The sequence below is a fragment of the Temnothorax nylanderi genome, unplaced genomic scaffold (assembly GCF_030848795.1).
Source record: "Temnothorax nylanderi isolate EJ_2023f unplaced genomic scaffold, tnyl_v1.0 TNYL_tig0133_pilon, whole genome shotgun sequence".
In the NCBI taxonomy this organism is placed as follows: Eukaryota; Metazoa; Arthropoda; class Insecta; order Hymenoptera; family Formicidae; genus Temnothorax; species Temnothorax nylanderi.
The window spans coordinates 133264-151256 of record NW_027249195.1 but is presented as its reverse complement, the minus strand read 5'-3'; the positions used below and the strand labels follow the sequence as shown (position 1 = coordinate 151256).

At 41.1% G+C, this 17993-nt stretch overlaps 1 protein-coding gene across 6 annotated transcripts; it reads right to left on the bottom strand.

Moving 5' to 3' along the window:
* Nucleotides 1-896: 896 nt before the first annotated feature.
* Nucleotides 897-17605, bottom strand: Rfx (regulatory transcription factor Rfx). Of its 6 annotated transcripts, none has more exons than XM_071714028.1 (17): nt 17109-17605; nt 10754-11076; nt 10076-10256; nt 9725-9769; nt 9242-9347; nt 9062-9161; nt 8827-8973; nt 8164-8286; nt 7560-7741; nt 7006-7476; nt 6646-6767; nt 6470-6567; nt 6190-6345; nt 5865-6067; nt 5641-5794; nt 5350-5401; nt 897-5258 (listed from the first exon to the last, which is right to left on the bottom strand). In XM_071714028.1, the coding sequence occupies exons 1-17, from the start codon at nt 17302-17304 to the stop codon at nt 5215-5217; spliced, it is 2703 nt and encodes a 900-aa protein (XP_071570129.1). In that variant the 5' UTR covers nt 17305-17605; the 3' UTR covers nt 897-5214. The 6 variants fall into 6 exon arrangements, with proteins under 6 accessions (XP_071570129.1, XP_071570128.1, XP_071570134.1 ...); XM_071714027.1 differs by having other exon boundaries at nt 10076-10268; nt 17109-17601; XM_071714033.1 differs by lacking the exon at nt 17109-17605 and adding an exon at nt 14314-14766 and having other exon boundaries at nt 10076-10268.
* Nucleotides 17606-17993: the final 388 nt, after the last annotated feature.

Genomic DNA, 17993 nt, shown 5'->3' with positions numbered 1-17993 from the left:
TAGAAACTTTGCTTTAAGGGGGGAGCAATTAAGCAATTCTGTTGCTTGAATTGATCGTCGATTGAGGAATAACTTATCAAATAATACTATATATTGAGATACTAAATTTAAATACTAAAATCAAATAATGTCTATAGCATTTAACTAGGTATCGTTCTTAATTTTTTGTTATTCAATATATGAGAAAAAAATTAGGGACAACGAACTGTATAATTGGAAATTAAATTCTGTCGCTTCTCAATTTATTGCGGATTAAGAACTAACTTATTAAATAATATTATATTGAGGTTTAATTTATTAAATGATATCTATGCTATTTAACTAGACATCATTCTTAATTTTTTGTTTAACATAAAAAAAAGATTAAATAAATGACAACAAATTACGCAATTCGAAATCTCCCTCCAACTTGATTTTGCCGATTGAAATAATTAGCGATTAACCGGATTTCATTCGAAAACACCAAAAAAAAAAAAAAGATATCATTGACGATTATGGTGAACAGTTATTGGTAAGCGACACGTAATATCGTAATATCGTGTTATGTAAACGATGCGACCGCAATTCGGTGATAATGAATGACAATCTTACGCATTTGTAATTCCTGACGCGCGGCGCGTTGTGTCAGAGATAACGCTTCGTTAACTCGCCGATCGTCTTTATAACTATCGACAAAAACGAGAGTGTTGTGCTCTTCATGAGACTGGCCAGAAATACATAAATATATAACGTTTCGTTATGAACGTGATGGAGATATTTCTACGCGTGCTACGTGATAAGATAATTCGGCGCTCCTCTTTTTTCCCCCGGATGTATGAAATTTCGCCGAACAGAAAGAATCGAAAGTTTAGAGTGCGGCGATATAGAATACGAAACGTACGAAGGGAACAAACAAATTAAATAATAAAATACCGTATATTATGTAAATTATAACGACAAATACGACAGCAAATCCCAGACAGCACCATGTCCAAAATTAGGACAAGGACGTCTTTTAAGAATTACATCATAATTGACATTTGACATATATGCGTGCTGGGACGTTAGATCGAATGGCGCAATATAACAACGCAAGACTCGCGCCAATCAAGTTATACGAAATTTCGCAGTTTGGGGACATACGAGGTTCGAGATCATGCGATTACAAGTTTTAAACATAGATTTATTAATCATTTCTCATGATCCGCACATTCACACAGACTCTCGAAGATTCTTGCGTCTCGATTTACACCCTAAGTTCGCTGTTGTCTCTCCCCTTTCTCTCTTTCTCTCTCTCTTTTTTTTTGAGCGGCATTCAGTAAAAATAATCTTATTCAAGCGGTAACGAATGACACTTGATTTGTGCAAATCTGGAGGTATCAAAATATCTTCTATACGTCACAAGGAAAAATGTGTAGCAATTTTTTTCTCTCTCTCTCTTTCCTTCTCGAACCTACCCCTAAATCCTACTCCACTTATCCCATTCCCTCCTCCTATTTTTTCCTTCTCCGTCGTACAGTCTGAAATATATTTAAGGCCGTGTGTTTACTTATCTCGCAACATAGGAAACCACGATGTGTGTTTGATCTTGCGTACAGTACAGTTACTATCGGACTACCGTTCACTCCTCCCCCCGTCTACCGCGGTGGGACTACAAAAACTTACGATTAAAGCGATCCCCTTAAACATAGAAGCGGGCGCGACGCGGCGGCTGCTGAAAGACGCGCCTCGTCCTAGAGGAAGCGATTCTCTCCAATTCTCTCCTCTGGAAGGGCAGGACCCTTTTCCTTCTGTTCTTTCCCTCGCAGCGGCCGGGTCGCCCCCGCACTCGGACCATTCCTTCGTTGACGGCGGGAGAAATCGCCGCGAATCGCCCCGTAAAGCCGTATTCCTTACATCCTAGGTACACATAGGTATCGACGATAAGTTTCATTCTCTATATCTTTACACGTATAAGCTCATTACAGTTACGGAAACGTCCTAGATCCTGCTCGATGTACTGCGCGATGTGCTCTCACCTTTTCTCTCACTCTCACTCACTCACGTTCCCAATCTCTCGTCTCTCATCACTTAGACATACTACCAAGGTTCTCTTTGACTAGCACGCGATAATCCTATGCAATAAATTATAAACGCACGTATTCTATCGTATTTTTATCGGCGGCGACGCTTACTCCGCGATTTTCGTCGCGAACAATGAAACCAGTTTCTCGTTTCTTTTCTTCTTTTAGTACCCTTTGTTGTCATATCGTTACGTAGCTTGGAAGAGGAAACGATCGCGGGACGTGGACGCAAAGTTTCAGTCAAGGATGCGACGAAAAAGCGGAAATGATATGCTCCCTACGCTCGTGCCCTCGCACGCAAATGAGAAACGAAATGCAAAGAAGATTAAATTATTCGGACGCCGAAGAGAACGTCAAGGAACGGGCGTAAGTGGCGAAGATCACGCGCGTGCATGTTGAAAGAGATGTCAATCTCTCTCAACAGCCGAGTGGTCTGTAACGCAAATGACACGTGGCGCATTTTTGAACCGTGCCCGGCGTAGACATTTCTCCAATAAATAGCCGGTAAACAACCGGTTCCGAAGGGAGAGGTACCGATCATAAAGCACGCCTTCTTTACAAACGTAGAAGGCGGTTGCGATTAATTAACAGACATTTTCTTTATATTGCTACTGGTAAAGTTTCTACGCTCGTCGTTCGCTATTAGAATGCGGTGTGAAAAGATTATGTCCCTTCGTCTTTATAAAATAAAAGGCACCGAGTTCCCTTTTCTTCTTTCTTTTTTCTCCTCACAATATTGTTTCTTAGATATCGTGCGACCTCGTTGAGAATTCAATAAAACCCGATTTAATTAACGACGCGAATTAATAGCTTGGCCATACAATGATACTCATGCTAAATCAACAATTCTGCCAAGTCATTCTCGAGGGTTATCATTTGTGCTGCTTCATCAAACTGTAATTCTCACTCGAGTGGAAAAATTATGTCGCGAGAGATTTGTATAAATTTAATATTTTACAGTGGAAAGTGTGATGCTAATTAAAAGAGCATTGATTTCACGTTCGAAAGAATCTGAGCGCAGTACCTCATAAAATAATTGCATCATTATTACAAGGTTAATTACCAAGGATATAAAAATCTCAATTTGCTTAAGCGGCCTCGTTGCTCTCCTACACGGTTTTTTTTTGCATTTTGTATGTTTCTTAGCAAATTTGGAAAGTAATATGCGAAAACATAGGATTCGCCGAAGCGTTTTACCATGCAAAAGTTACAGAAACGAGTTAAGCTATGCAATGGTGCACTTTGGTTTCGTTGAAACTGCGCGTTTTACACGCATCTATATATACATATGTATTACATATATGTTGTATATATATATGCGTTAAGAAATATTTGAAAATACATTTCCGACATACATAAACAGATACATCAAACAGATTTCTTGCCTATAGGCTTCTCGCAAAATGTATAATTCACTTAAAATGTACAATAAATCAACAGCTATATTTAAAATACAAAAATCATTGTGGAAAAGAACGGACGTGTCGAATTACTACTGTCCAGTGCTATAATGTAATTAATTAATATTTATAAATTCCTTTTTTTTATTTTGATTACAACGTCTTCGATGTTTAAGAAGCAACTTATCCACGGATATATGTAGATCAATTCATTATAAATACTTGTCGCTTGAAACGTAAGACCGATTCAACTTCGTCTTGAAATAAATAGAAATTCGTGTAACGCGGCTGTGTAACATGCGCAACCGCGTGAATAAATATTAAATCGCCTTAAATAATATACATAAACAAACGAAATTCAACGTACGAAACTCTAGCGATATTGGAGACTCTTACATCCTATAATATTTTTTTACAATACAAAAGACGCTATTGAAGTGCCTATGAATACAAAACATATACCGACACATATTTTTACCGTAGGCATCCTCAACCGACTTTTGAAATGGTTGAAGATGCTCGTATCGCGCTTATCATATATTTTGCAGTTTCCTCTTTTAACTTCAACAATCGTACGTATTTTCATCCGCTACATTTTATATATGTATATACATCCAACGTATAAGACGCACACTGTATATTCTATCAGTAAATTAAAACAATCTCGGATACTCGCGTCTCCCTCTCTACCTTTCTCTCTTTTCAATAAAATTTTGTACTATTCGTTTAATTATACTGAGAGAATAGCAACCGGCTGCAATAGACTGCTCTCAAACGAAATCTTCGCACAGAGCTCGATGTGTTCAATCAATAAATTACGTTAAAAAATATGAATGTCGGATATATGTATGTGTGTAAACTTTAAAAGTTTATGTACCGTTACAGCAATCTAATATTCCGATAGGAATACTTGTGACATATTACCGTCGGTAGGGCGGATTTTTGTAATTGGTTTGCGTGTGATTTGCGTAAACTAGAATTCGCGAGCGAAACGTAGGTGAAATCCATCTTGTCGAAGATAGAATTATATTCTCTCGCGTTTTCCTTTGCGCAAACTGATGATCATTTTAAGCCCACTCGATATAGTTTCCTAATTTGAATATCTTTATTCACTATAATGAAAACGGATATGTATGCCTTAGCGCACTTTTGCCATTGTTATGTTTTATACCTTGTGTTTTAAACGTATAAATGAATAAAATCTGAAACTTATAAGTTAAATATAAATTTATCTTAACAGGTATTAACAACATATAACCAATAATGTAATATATACGGGGTTTCGCACACTCTATATATTATTCTTATCTATATCTACAAAAAATTCCTTTTCTAATAAATGCAGAAAACACAATCGAGTGGACTTTTCATACATGTTCTAGTGAGGGCATGATAAGTTCATGGTCCCGTATACTCTTATTTTCTTCCAAAAGATGTTTCGACTAGATTCGATATATACTAACGTACTAAAATCGTGCCAGCGATACTTTAAACCTGCGCCATACCTGTGTATGAGACAAGGCTTCGCGTAGTACAATACAATACCTCTCTATATCTTATATCACACAGACTTACTTGAATTGTATACATCGTAGGCGTTATGCAAAAATCCTCTTCTTATATGTCGTAATTGTAATTTGACGTTATATAAAATAATAATTTACGAGACTAGTGTTTTTTTCTCTTGTAGTAGGCCTGCATGCTTTCGTGCTAGTATCCTCAGTTTCGTGTGCTACCGGTTTACTCATAAACTAAAGGGCGTAGGCACACAGTTAGCTTAGCTTCATACGTTTTGGTTGGCTCGCATTAGACGCATCTGAAATTCAATTTGCGTAACTTGTACCGAATAAATTTTTACACAATAGTAAAAAGATAAGATTCTGATAAGGACAAGTATTATGCCTCACCTCCATTGGACGTTGCCCCAAAGCCACTAATTAAAGAGCAATTTTGACTTTTCTGAAATAGAAAAAATTATTTTTATTTATTTTATATTTATAATTATATTTATTTAATATCTCGTGGTACAGTATGAATAAAATTAATTTGTGAAATTATGACGACTTTTTAAGAAATATGTTGTAGACAGGGTTTTTTCCAAGGATTGAAATTAGGATAATCCAAAGATCAGAAAAATAAAGAATGTTTAAATGACGTGAATAATGTAAGAGTTGATATATGCGTTGAGGTATACTCACGTCTCCCATTACAGCTATTGGCGTAGTTCCAGTTGCGATAGCGACTTGATGCTCTATTAAATAAAACATGTACTCGTCATAAAGTAATCTGATAAGATGAAAAGATCCAAAACTCGCAGCACTTCTCAAAGTGAGATCCCGGATAACCATCGAGCTATGGAAGACATAATACATAAGTTTAATTGAAAAGATGTTTATGTAACATGGCAGAGAACAGAATGTACCTATAAAACGACCACTTAAGCAGGAATTGACGTGCAGCTTTAGCAAATGTTGGCTTCTCTTCATGTGGCTTAAGCGCTTGAGTCACAACTCCTTTCAACCAGATCGCCCAATCCTCCAGTGAATTTTGTTGCTGCAACGTTACCTTAAAATCCGCCTCGAGACGTTGTACCATCCCGTAATCACATTGGCATACCCAGGATGCCTGAAAAGACAATCGCTTATGTATGCTGTATCTTTGTGAATATATTGCGTGTATATATGTATATTAATATTAAATAGTAGAATTCTCTATATATATAGAAATATTACAAGATGTCAACTTACTTGTTCTTGCACGTTGTGAAAGTCAACGCGATTCAAGTCAGCTAACATTTGATTAATTTGACTAGAATTTTGAAGCACGGCTCGCGCGGCTTGTGCAAGATGATTTAACGATGTATAGCGCCTTAAAGTTTGAGCAAAAGCTGACACTGCAGTTAACTGTAACCAACAATAATTATACTGCACGACTCGCATATAATTTTTTAGAAATATATATATTTTTTATATCTGCGATTCTTGTTCTAATTGATATCATTATACAATAGATTTAAATAAGAACTACCTTAATTTGCGTCATTTCTTCAGGACAATCGGCCATTGCTGACTGCAACCAGGATTCTAATCCTTTTGCAAAGTTTCGGATAGACTGTGTCAACGAACCTTGCCGAGACAAAAAGAAGCATTTAATACGTAAATCTAGACAGAATAACGACAACGAATCTTATAATAATAACGTACTTGGTATCGGTCGCAATACATTAGGCATTAAAACATCGACTAGATTCTGATAGAATGTATAGTCCACCTTTTTGATAAAGTCTTGTACTCCCGCACACTGACACATCTGATATAGTTTAGTTCTGAAAAGTAGAGGTAAAAAACATTCATCGCGCACATTAAGAGCTCTAAAAATAAAATATAAATGACTTATACATAAGTGAGATGCATTTAAGGAATGATTTAGAAATAAAATATTAGAAAAATATATAATTACGCAGTTGATTTTTAATGGAAAAAAAAATAGATACAATTTAATAGATTCTCAACGTAATTCTCCTATTTGATATGAATTTTTCTAATAGATAATATATATCATACTTTGACAAATATTTCTCCTCTTCGCATTCATCACCGTTATTATTGTCCTGGCTGCGCCAGAATTCTCTCCAGAGACTCTCCACCGTGGCGAACTCGAAATTCAGCACCGCGTCCAAGAACGCTTCGCAATGTTCTCTGTATATGCTGCGGAACGTATCGATATCTTCGAGAGTGCAATCCTCGGGCAGAGCCAAATCGTGACTGATAAAGATCTCCGGGAAATCGGGAATGGCGCCGCTCGCCTCACCGAGGTACTGATGATACTGTGGCGGTGAAGAATTGGTGGAGATATTTGTGTTTGCGTGCGCGTTATTCTCATAAGACGACTCCTGCTTTTGATTGACAAATTTGAATCGTTTAGTCTGAGAGTTCGCGCTCTGCTGTTGTCTCGATGTGCCATCCTCGTTCAATATAGACAGAGATGAACTTGGCTTCACACGAATTCCATAATAATGATATTTCGAGTTTCCCCTATTATAAAAAAAACAACGAAAGATATTAATCTGATAAACACTAAGGTTTCGCTAATCACTAATTATTATGAAGCCTTTTACCTAGTCCCTAAACGCCTAGTTCTCAATCCCAAGAATACAGAGCGTATTAATTTCCCGAAACTGGCTGCGTTCACAGGATCCAATTTGTTTTCGGAGCAATGGCGTAGGTAATGATTGTAGAGAGTTGATCTTGGAAGGGACACGCCGTCAGCGGTTTCGTAATTCTCCAACAACCAGTGTACCTATTCAAATTAATGCATCAGAAATTAGTATTCATGTTCTTCATAAATACAATTTTTTATTAAACAATATAAATATATAAATCAACAAAATAAATTCACTAAAGGTAGAAAAAAATAACTATACAGTTCTACGGAAAAAGATATCTCATTAAAATTAAAATTGCTTCTAAAATAATTTTTTACTAGCAGCAAATAAAAATAAATTAGCTGTAATTTTTTTTGATCTATAAATCACAGACTTTTTGTCTCGCTAGAGATTTCACAAAAGAAGACCTTTAGAAATTAGACTATACATAACATTAAGCAGTACAAAGCAATTTAATTAATAACAGACATGCCGAAAAAATTAAAAAAATAAGATACTGATTAGTATGCCAGACAAGCTACGAAAAATGGGGAATCAGTTTCGTTTTTTGGCTTACGGTGGCCTGGGAGACTCTAGTGGCATGCGTCACGTTTGCCGCTGTCTCTTCCACGGTGACAGTGGTACCTCCAGAATTACCGCTGATCAAGTACGCCCCGCCACCACCGCTAACCACAGCCTCCTATCAAACAACCCAACATACCGATGCCTCGTTAACCCCCCGAATTAAGATACGGACAAGGATACTTCTCCTTGAACACTAACATCCGTAATTCTGTTTGTAAACTTTATAGTGGAATACGTAACATAAGTTATTTCAAAAACTACAATATTAGAGCATTCATTTATATATAGTGTCGAGAAAATACGCAATTAATATAAATTCTTTTTTTGCTCTTCGAGAAAAAGTATCTAAGTATCTTCGCACTGGTTGCACTACAATTTACTGAACACCCTGTTTATAGCATACATTCTTGCAAACTTTTGATGCTATAAACGATTATGTATTACAACTGTAATAAGATCTTATAAGAACAATTTTTTATGGCCCATATAATCATGCAGAGCACAGATCCCCATGCCTGCAGCGATAAGGTATAAATATATACGTTGTATTGTCACAACTGAGTACGTTAATCATTCAATGTGATCGAGAACTAATTTATCCAACGTCTAAAAGGTTAAAGAGCAGCCTAAGAAAGTCATAGGACATGCAATTTACCGCAGTTTCCGTTTGCGGACTGGCGCGCGCGGCAGCGGATATGAGCGCATGAGTCGGGTCTCCATCCACTACGCTCTGTTGAATCAAGTACGTGCCGTTGCCTTGTGATAACAGTTGCCCGGTCGAATTCGTGCCTTGTCCCGTGACCTGACGCAATACAAATAATGTATCGTTAATATCGTCATAATTTTATCGCGATAATTATCGCACGTCAAGTATTTGGGCGTGAAATTACCTGTGCATACGTTACTGGCGTTGTCGCTGGAGTATAGTACTGACCCGAAGCCGGAGTGTACATCGCTCCCGTCTCGCCGACAGCATAAACGGGATATGTCCTGTGCAGAACGTTACGTGATTGTTATAGAGTGTTCCGTAAGTTATGAATAACTGACAAGTGCAAGATTGCGGTACTTACATCTGGCCATTCGCCGGTATATACGTGGAACCATCCCCCTCGACATATTGAACGTAAGTTGGATGAGAGACCGACTCGGACCCCACCGCCTCTGCGTCACCAGACACTGAAACAAAAAAGAAACGTGGCTGAGTGTATTCGAATAGGTCACTTGTACTGACACACAAAGTTTGCATAAGCGCAACAAGTTTTATTAACATACTGTCATAAACATCATCTTAGAAATCGTTTCAATAACCAAAAGCCATCTTTGGCATTGCAATTTGGATAGAAGGTAGTTTTGTAAATGACTAAAAACTCTAAATTGTAGTCGTATTCACGTTTGTCGATAATAATGTAGAGTGGCGATAGATAAAGATGAAATAAACCGAAATAATATTAAAAACCGGTGTATAAGAACCCATTCATTGATCTTGTAATGTCTACGAAATTAAAATGTATAAACAGAACATATAAGGCATGCTGTTTATATTCTGCCCTCACCTACAGCCGTTGTGAGGGACGCGTAGGATGATGAATCACCGGTGCCTAGTGTAGTCAGAGTAGAAGTACAGAGGTGCATGTTTTTCAGCAGCATGGAAAGGGCCAAATCTCTACTCAAATACTATAATCTTTCAAACTGATCCTCATATACTCACCACAAATAGTAAACTTATTTGCAATTAAGTTTCGTACTCGATACCAATTTCTATCTGTATGCTCGCGTACAATCGAATGTCTACAGTTTAGCGTGTAATCGCTCGCAATTTGATTTGTATGCATTGCAGTAAGATCGAATAAGGATCAATTCACACCGCTTCAATATCAGACAAGAAATTTATATTTGTCTGTTACCTGTGACTGTTATGTAGTGCGGGGAACCACTGACGATGGTGCCGGCTGACGTAGAAGCAGCGTCGGAGTCCACTAGCGCGTGCTGGCCCGAGTGAGTAGTATTGACCACTACCTGTGCTGTAACATGCGCTGGCGTACCTGTTGAGCCGTTGGACGAATCTGCAGCTGTTTCAAGCGTATCCTGAACCAATAACTAAATTATTATTTATAGTATGCGTGTCCTCATGGCCCACGACTCGTTTTCATAATAGAAATTTAAAAAAAAAATTATATATGCCTTTTGTACGTATGTGAATATTTATATATTCATGCGCAAGGTAGAATTGACTTGGATTTTATTTCAACATTTGTGTGTATCGCTCTTATCAGTCGCTAGGAGCAGATGGCTCAAATATATTATCAGATATAAAAATGAGCTGCAAACAGATGCTATAATATCTACAGAGATCACATGTATATTGAATAATTTTATATATATCCTTTACACGTTATATTCTTATCCATTTTACAACAGCAGTAATACAGAGAAAGTAACAGAAAGAAGGAGAAGTAATCTGACACATAGATTATATCTTTGAGATTTGTAACTCTTGAGAATAATAAAAATAATTATCTTCATAAATCACACTGACAAAAGACATAACACAGAGATATAAATGTAGGACAAATATTACCAACCTGAATAGGCTGCAGATTATTTGGACTGGAAGGATCAGGGCTCGTCACGACAGTGATAAGTTGCTGGCCTCTGGCAGACTGAGTCTGTGCTCCGCTAGCACCGCCACTGGAACTGGAAGTAGTAGTCACGACAACCACATTTTGCTTAGAATCCACCCCTACCGCCGTGGAGCTACCCCCACTGTTATTAGCCCCGGTGGATGCTGCTGCGAGGGCATACTGGGCTCCTGTCGTAGTCATGGCAATCACTCCTTCGCCTCTCTCTGCACCCACTGAGTCGTCGCCACCACCGCTACTACCTCTCCGATGCTGGAGAGAGGAATCTATAACAGAGATACGCACATACACCGTCTCACTAAATATCAATAACATCTTCCACCAGACCCAGCGGAGAGATCTTTAAGAACAGCGTGCCTCCGCAACCCCCAATATCAATATCGACTCACCGAAACAGGACTGTTACTTGGTAATTATGAAACAAGATATGTATTTGATGAACAAGGTTCATCAAACGTAATATCATAAATATTTTTAAATAAAGTATCACTTCTAGTATTCACTTTTGACATAAATTATACATATATATATAGGATATATATTATATCCTACAAAGTTTACACTCTCATATTATATAAAATCTATTGCATAGAGAATAGATACTTGATTTTGATCTCAAAATTGTATCTGTAAATCAAAAAAGAAAACTTTCACATATAAATTATAATATTAAATACAATATTAAACTCGTTATTTAAAAATATTGCCTTAAAAACTTAAATACAGCTCGAAACTATTTTCTGTACAACAGTTACAAAATTGCTAACAAATCATCTTCATATCGAAGCGCTGGTACGATCGCGTAAACCTATCGATAAGCCAAACCGTCGCTAAGGAGCGAAAAGGAAGAGAGAGAGAGAACACCCTATCGCGTTACAATTCTGTAAAATAAGGTTTCCCCTTGGGGATGAGAAACATCTCGCCTTTGGATCGACGAACGCTTTCGGGGGAGCGAGCCGACGACGATAAGCGTGGCCCGCGCATCGCCGGAGGAACGTAACAAACAAGGATAAAGTTCCCACCCGCGTTCCGGCCGCCGTTCCTAACCTATATCGCAGTACAGAGAGATGGCAATAAACGTACTTTCCTCGCAGGTGTGGCGCATTCAATAATCCGCAGATCAAAGGGAAGCCCCGGCGGGCTCGCGATACGAACGGTACACGTCACTGCCATTATTACGCGCGTGTATCATGGTGTATCGGGCGCCGTGTACCTGTTGGGGCGGCAGGTACCAAACACAATGTATCAAGGGGGAAGAAATCGGCCCCGCGGGGAGGGAAAAGAGAGAGCGGGGATAGGGGTGGCGCGCGCGCGCGAGGGGTGTCCTAGAGCCACGATTGCCGCTACCCACGCGTGACTGGACACACGGCTCGCTTTAAGAGGGTTGAAAACGTATCAATGAAGGCGGCCGGGATCACGAAAGCAATTAGAGAGCATTATCCTGAGTCCAGCGTTGCAACCCTCGCTTTTTCCGCCAAGGATGGACCCGGGGGGGGGGGGGGGGGGCTAATAAGCGACGCACAGTACCGCGTTGATACGCGAGGGAAAGGTGGCCATGCTTACTCTCCTCCCGTCTCTCTCTTCTACTCGCGCGCTTCGTTTTTCTCTCTGCAAGCTATATAATAAAATACATAAGATGAACGATTACTTTATCGTTTTCTAAAAATATAATATGTCGTGAGAGACTGTAAGAGCTGTACGCTTTAATAAGAAAATCGTAACGTTCGGTAGTATCGATCAGGAGAAAATTTTGTAATAGGATCTGATGTTTCTTGTTTTGATGTATACATACCAGCTAATTAATATAGGACTCGGTAGACTCATTAGTACGTCTCTCTAGGTAGGTAGAGAGACGTACTAATGTTACATCAACATGGTTCTTACCCTAACAATGCAATCAAAAACCAAACTGTTATTGTATGCGAATAACAGTGTTGAAATAAAGAAAAATATTCCTTGTTTGAAAATAATTTTGTAAAATCATTTAAATATATACTTTCTCTGAAGATTTTGAGAACATTCATTAAATATATAACTAAGTTTTCTTCTGGCATGTTTCTTTTGAGAGAAGCTCTGAGGCATCTATTATGTTACTTTTTTTCTAAATATATCTAGCGTTATATTTAGAAAGATACCTTACATAGCATTTGCTGCAAATGTTACTGGTAGTAGGCTGATATGATGTGGGCCTGTGTCTGTTACCTATACACACGTAATGTCACAAGTGCACCTGGCGTCTGTTATGCATGGCTGATGGGGAGAGACTCCTGTGTTCTTTCTAAGTCCTTCCTATCCATACGACGTATCTACGTGTCTCACGTATATTTCAACCTCCCCTGTGTAATTTGTACACGAGAAACCATTACTTAGGCTCGTTACGCAGGAGCTACAACACTTCGGCTTTTCATACTAGTATATATCCATTCGGTCCCAATGTCCTGCGGAAACGGTATGCACCTGGAGTCAGATAAACCGGCGGGCTGAGAACTTATGCAGATGGTGAAAAGTAAAACGGCAAAGATAAGGGATAGATAGCGTGGAAATATCAAACAACAAACGGTTGGCGGGGGAAAACATTGTGTCGAGATGTAAATCACCAATAAACGTGATATCCAATATCATTTGCAACGAGTACGTTCAGACAAGCTGATTTCGATGCGAGTCAGGGCAGAGATGGCTGGAAACGATTAATATGTTCATCAGCTTAAGGCCGCAGGGGTGGAAGATCGCATTCATGTAATTGATAAGCCCATTTTAATTGGAAATCTTCATAGCTTCTTCACGTTAGGTGCCCCATAGGAAGAACCTGTATAATAGGCTCGCCAATGCGTTACAAATTAGGGGAATCTATGAAGCAGATCTCTCTCTCTCTCTCTCTCTCTCTCTCTCTCTCTCTCTCTCTCTCTGCGGAGAGTACTCATACAAAGGTATCGGCCCTGCTTCGATACAACATCCGAGTTTAATCAGCGTCCCTCAACAGATCGATAGGTATATAACGTGCAAAGAATCGAAATCGCAAAACTGCGCGACCTAAAAAAGAATCCCCAAAAGATACTCGAACCAGGGGTCCGCTCTCCAGCCCTGGCTCGAGTTCTCGCCTGAATGAATTGAGTGAAATCAATTCCAACGAACGGCTCGACCTACCCAGGAACATTTCCCGCAGGTTGCTTTCCTCTACGAACGTAACTCGGCGATTCGCACCGAGTAACATTCCACGCTTTGCGTTAAATATTTACGCTAAACATTCAAGCCTTGACAGGGAAGACAGTCTCTCTCTCTCTCTCTTTCTCTCCGAGGTCTCCGAGTTTCTGCGTCCTCGCGAGCATGTCGTGCAGCCGCCTGCGAACGAAACCGTCGAGAGGATGATCCGAGAGAACGATTCGCGACGACGGTGGCGTCTCCGTCGGCCCGACGTCGACGCGAAGGTTCCGCGAGCGGAAACGCCGGCAGACGGGAGTCCGCCTGTCTTTTTCTCTCCCTCACTCTCGCTCTCTCGCACTCACCTGTCTTCATGAATGGCGTGTGCTCGAACGCAGCGGCGCCCGGGCGCACTCGCGCGGCCGAACGACGTGTCCCTCCGTCGCCGTCGCCGTCGTCGCCGTCGCCGTCGTCGTCGTCGTCGTCGTCGTGCGGGCGCGCTCTCTATCTCCCGTCCTCTCGCCCTCTCTTTCACGCGCGCGCGCGCGCGCTCCTTCTCTCTCTCTCTCTCTCTCTGTCGCTCCTTTCGGTCTCGAAGAGACGATAGCGGGCCCGTCACCCAGGAAACCGCGCGCCGCGGTCGGCTCGTAGGGCTCTCGCGGCGCTCGCTCGCTCGCACACACGGCACGCCGGCACACGGAGCGACGAAAAGAGCGGGGCGACACACTCCGACGAACCCCCTATACTTTGTTGTGGACGGCTGGCCGGAGTGGTGTTGCTTGTCTGCTGCTACCCGTCGCCTTGGCTACGGCATCACTGACCGCGTCACGCGCAGGGCCGTGCGCGGCGCGGCGCGCCCGGCGCCACCGGGGATCCGTCGCGCGCGAAATCCGGCGCGTTTCCTTCCTCCGTGCCGAACACGTTGCTCCGGGAGTTCGTCGGGAAGGGAACGTCGAGTTCTCTTTCCTCTCTCTTTCGCGTACGCGATCCCCCTTTTGTCTCTCGCTCAATTGGCGAGCGCGAATTTCGCTTCCACGCGTCCTTTTGGAGAATTTAAATTGAGGTATTTAAATTGCGAAATTTGACTCGTCCATCGTTATATTTCGATATCTTGCGACATTGGAGAGGGATATTAAAGTCCGTCTGCGGACGATTTCGAGATTCGAGATTCGAGATTCCGTATAGTTATACGGATTGTGACTCGAGATGAATTTAAATACAAGATTGCCTTTAAAGCCCAGTTTCACAAGTGTCGGTTAACTTTTATAATTTTAGATTAACTCACTCTTCGTCTCCTTCTAACGTCCCCCCAAGAAAGAGACGAAGAGTGAGTTAAATCTAAGGTTAAAAGTTAACCGACACTTGTGAAACCGGGCCTAAAGATGTCAATTTCCCCATCTTTATCTCCCGATTTTAAAACAATCTTTCTTTTTGCTACAACTCGAGGAATCGCAAAGACCGTGAAAACAACGTCGTAAATTCGAATCTTTGAAGGGGACTGCCGCGTGCGTTTCGCAACGCAAATGGCATGCGATTTTGAAATTAGCGCCGTGAGATAGGCCCCGCGGGCCGTAGCTTGTCGCAATTTCGAAAGGGGGAAAATGCGACGGGGGGGCCGAGCGTTTCCGCTCTGGAGTACCTATTCTTGAAATCGTTCGTTATGAAACGAATTCGTTTATGAACAAAAAGGTGGGGATTTCCTAGTTGAGCAATGGAAACCCAGTTAACGCACCTTTTCGTTCATAAACGAATTCGTTTCATAATGAACGATTTCAAGAATAGGTACCCTGAGGGCCAGTTTCACCAACGTCGATTAACTGTAACCTTCGATTAAACTCGCTCTTCATCTCTTTCTAACTGTCCCCCTTAGGGCCGATATCACAGTCTCCGATTAACGTGATCCTCCGATTAAACTCACTCTGCATCTCTTTCTAACTGTCCCCCTAGAAAGAGACGAAGAGTGAGTTTAATCGGAGGATCACGTTAATCGGAGACTGTGATATCGGCCCTTAGGCCCAGTTTCACAAGTGTCGGTTAACTTTTAATCTTAGATTATCTCATTCTTCGTCTCTTTCTAAGGGGGACGTTAGAAGGAGACGAAGAGTGAGTTAATCTAAGATTAAAAGTTAACCGACACTTGTGAAACTGGACCTTAGAGACGAAGAGTGAGTTTAATCGAAGGTTACAGTTAATCGGAGATGGTGAAACCGGCCCTGAAACCCGCAAGTCGAGGAGTGGATTGGTGGAACGCGATCGGCCGGCCGATAATGCACGAACCCTTTTTCGATCGCTGTCGATTACGTCGATTGGCGAAGGCGCGTGTCATAATGCGGCTTCCCGGCGCCATCTGTGTCGCCCCTACGCAGATTCTACGTCAATGACGTAACTAGGCGCCTGCTGCTCCGATTTTTTGTCTCTTCCCTGTCCGCGCTTGAGCCGGTAAATGACGGACTCTGATTAATTTAATCGCATATTAATTTATAAAACTATAAACTATACTGTACTTTTTTTATTGAACTGATAATTTTTCATTATTCAACAAATAATAATTATAAAAAAAAAGATTAGATTGGAGATAAAGTATTGTATAATTAAAAATTCTGCGGTTTGAATTAATCAACAATCATTTCATGTCCATTTCTACCAATGTGGATTAATTTCAATCTCGGTTTAATTTACTTTTTATCTTTATCTAAATGCCCATTTCTATCGCAGATTAACTTACTTTTTATCTTCTTCTAATTCTTAGAACTAGAAAAAGATAAAAGTTAAACCGAGATTAAAGTCAATCTACATTGGTAGAAATGGACATAACTCGCCGGTTCTACAATACGTCGCAAACGATGGCAACGATGGCAATTGCTAGTTGAAAAGTGTTAATTCTGATTGCCGATTGCCAGTTAATGTCGCCAAAAAAGTTAAAAAATTAATCCACATTGTTATAAATTGACATAAGTAAATTCACGAAAGCGAGAATTAGGAAAGCGAGGCTCGCGAAGACGATTGGCCGGATCGGCGACTTCGATGAGTGGATCGATCTTCCATCACTAATTATGTCGCGACGAAGAAAAGAGAGTATTTGCGCAAGCGGGACTTATTTAGGTCGCGGGACACCGAAGTTGGTCAATATTAAAAAAAAAAGAAAGAAGTAATCGCTTACACAACAATGATCGGTTTCCAACGAAGTAGCGAGGTATGCCCGACCAGTGGCCGTACTGCCCGTAGTGCCCGTTCGCCGCCGTCGCGACGAAGTCGAGGCTCACGTAGAAGGACGGCGGGATGACGTAGTCGGAGTTCGCCATGCCGCTCCTGATCTCCATCCACATTCTCTGCGGATCCCACGAAAGAAAATCCATCGCCGATACCCGGAGATGCCGTCTTCGCGCGAGATGTAACCTCCATATACGCGGGAGGACTTTTCCTCTTCCTCCCCCGAAAAAAAAAGGCGATCTTCGCCGCGGCCATGATAACAATCGCGGATCGCCATCGATTTTCGCACGCCATCGTCGCGCGTTTTCATCTCGGAGGTCTTTCGAGAGCGGGACGAATTCTCGTCGAGAACGTCACTCAAAATTTCGAGAGGCGATTTATTCATCCCCGGAAAACGCTGTTGTTTCCCTGGGCGCGAACGAATTGCCGTGCATGTCTCAACCTTGATTAGGAAAGAGGGGGATGTGGGTCAATCGGACTCTCACACGCCCGACGCAAAGTTGGCGCAGCATTTTGAATCGATGATCGATGCGCGTGTCGCGCGCGCGCGTCGTCTCGCTCGCAGCGGCGGATCGAGATGCTCGCGGGCCCCGAGCGGACCCGAATCGAAATTATAGTAAGAAACTAAGGGCCGATATCACAGTCTCCGATTAACGTGATTCTCCGATTAAACTCACTCTTCGTCTCTTTCTAGGGGGACAGTTAGAAAGAGATGGAGAGTGAGTTTAATCGGAGAATCACGTTAATCGGAGACTGTGATATCGGCCCTAAGAACGAATGTAGAAACGACGCGAATTCAGCTGAAAACACGAAATAATCCCTATTCATCCTTACC

Excerpts from the sequence above, each read along its gene's own strand:
- Rfx (XM_071714027.1), bottom strand. The coding sequence starts at position 17,304 with ATGGATTTTCTTTCGTGGGATCCGCAGAGAATGTGGATGGAGATCAGG. Across the intron at positions 8,974-9,061 it reads CGCCAGTAACGTATGCACAG|GTCACGGGACAAGGCACGAA; the intron begins GTAATTTCACGC and ends GTATTGCGTCAG. Across the intron at positions 6,068-6,189 it reads TTCACAACGTGCAAGAACAA|GCATCCTGGGTATGCCAATG; the intron begins GTAAGTTGACAT and ends TTGTCTTTTCAG.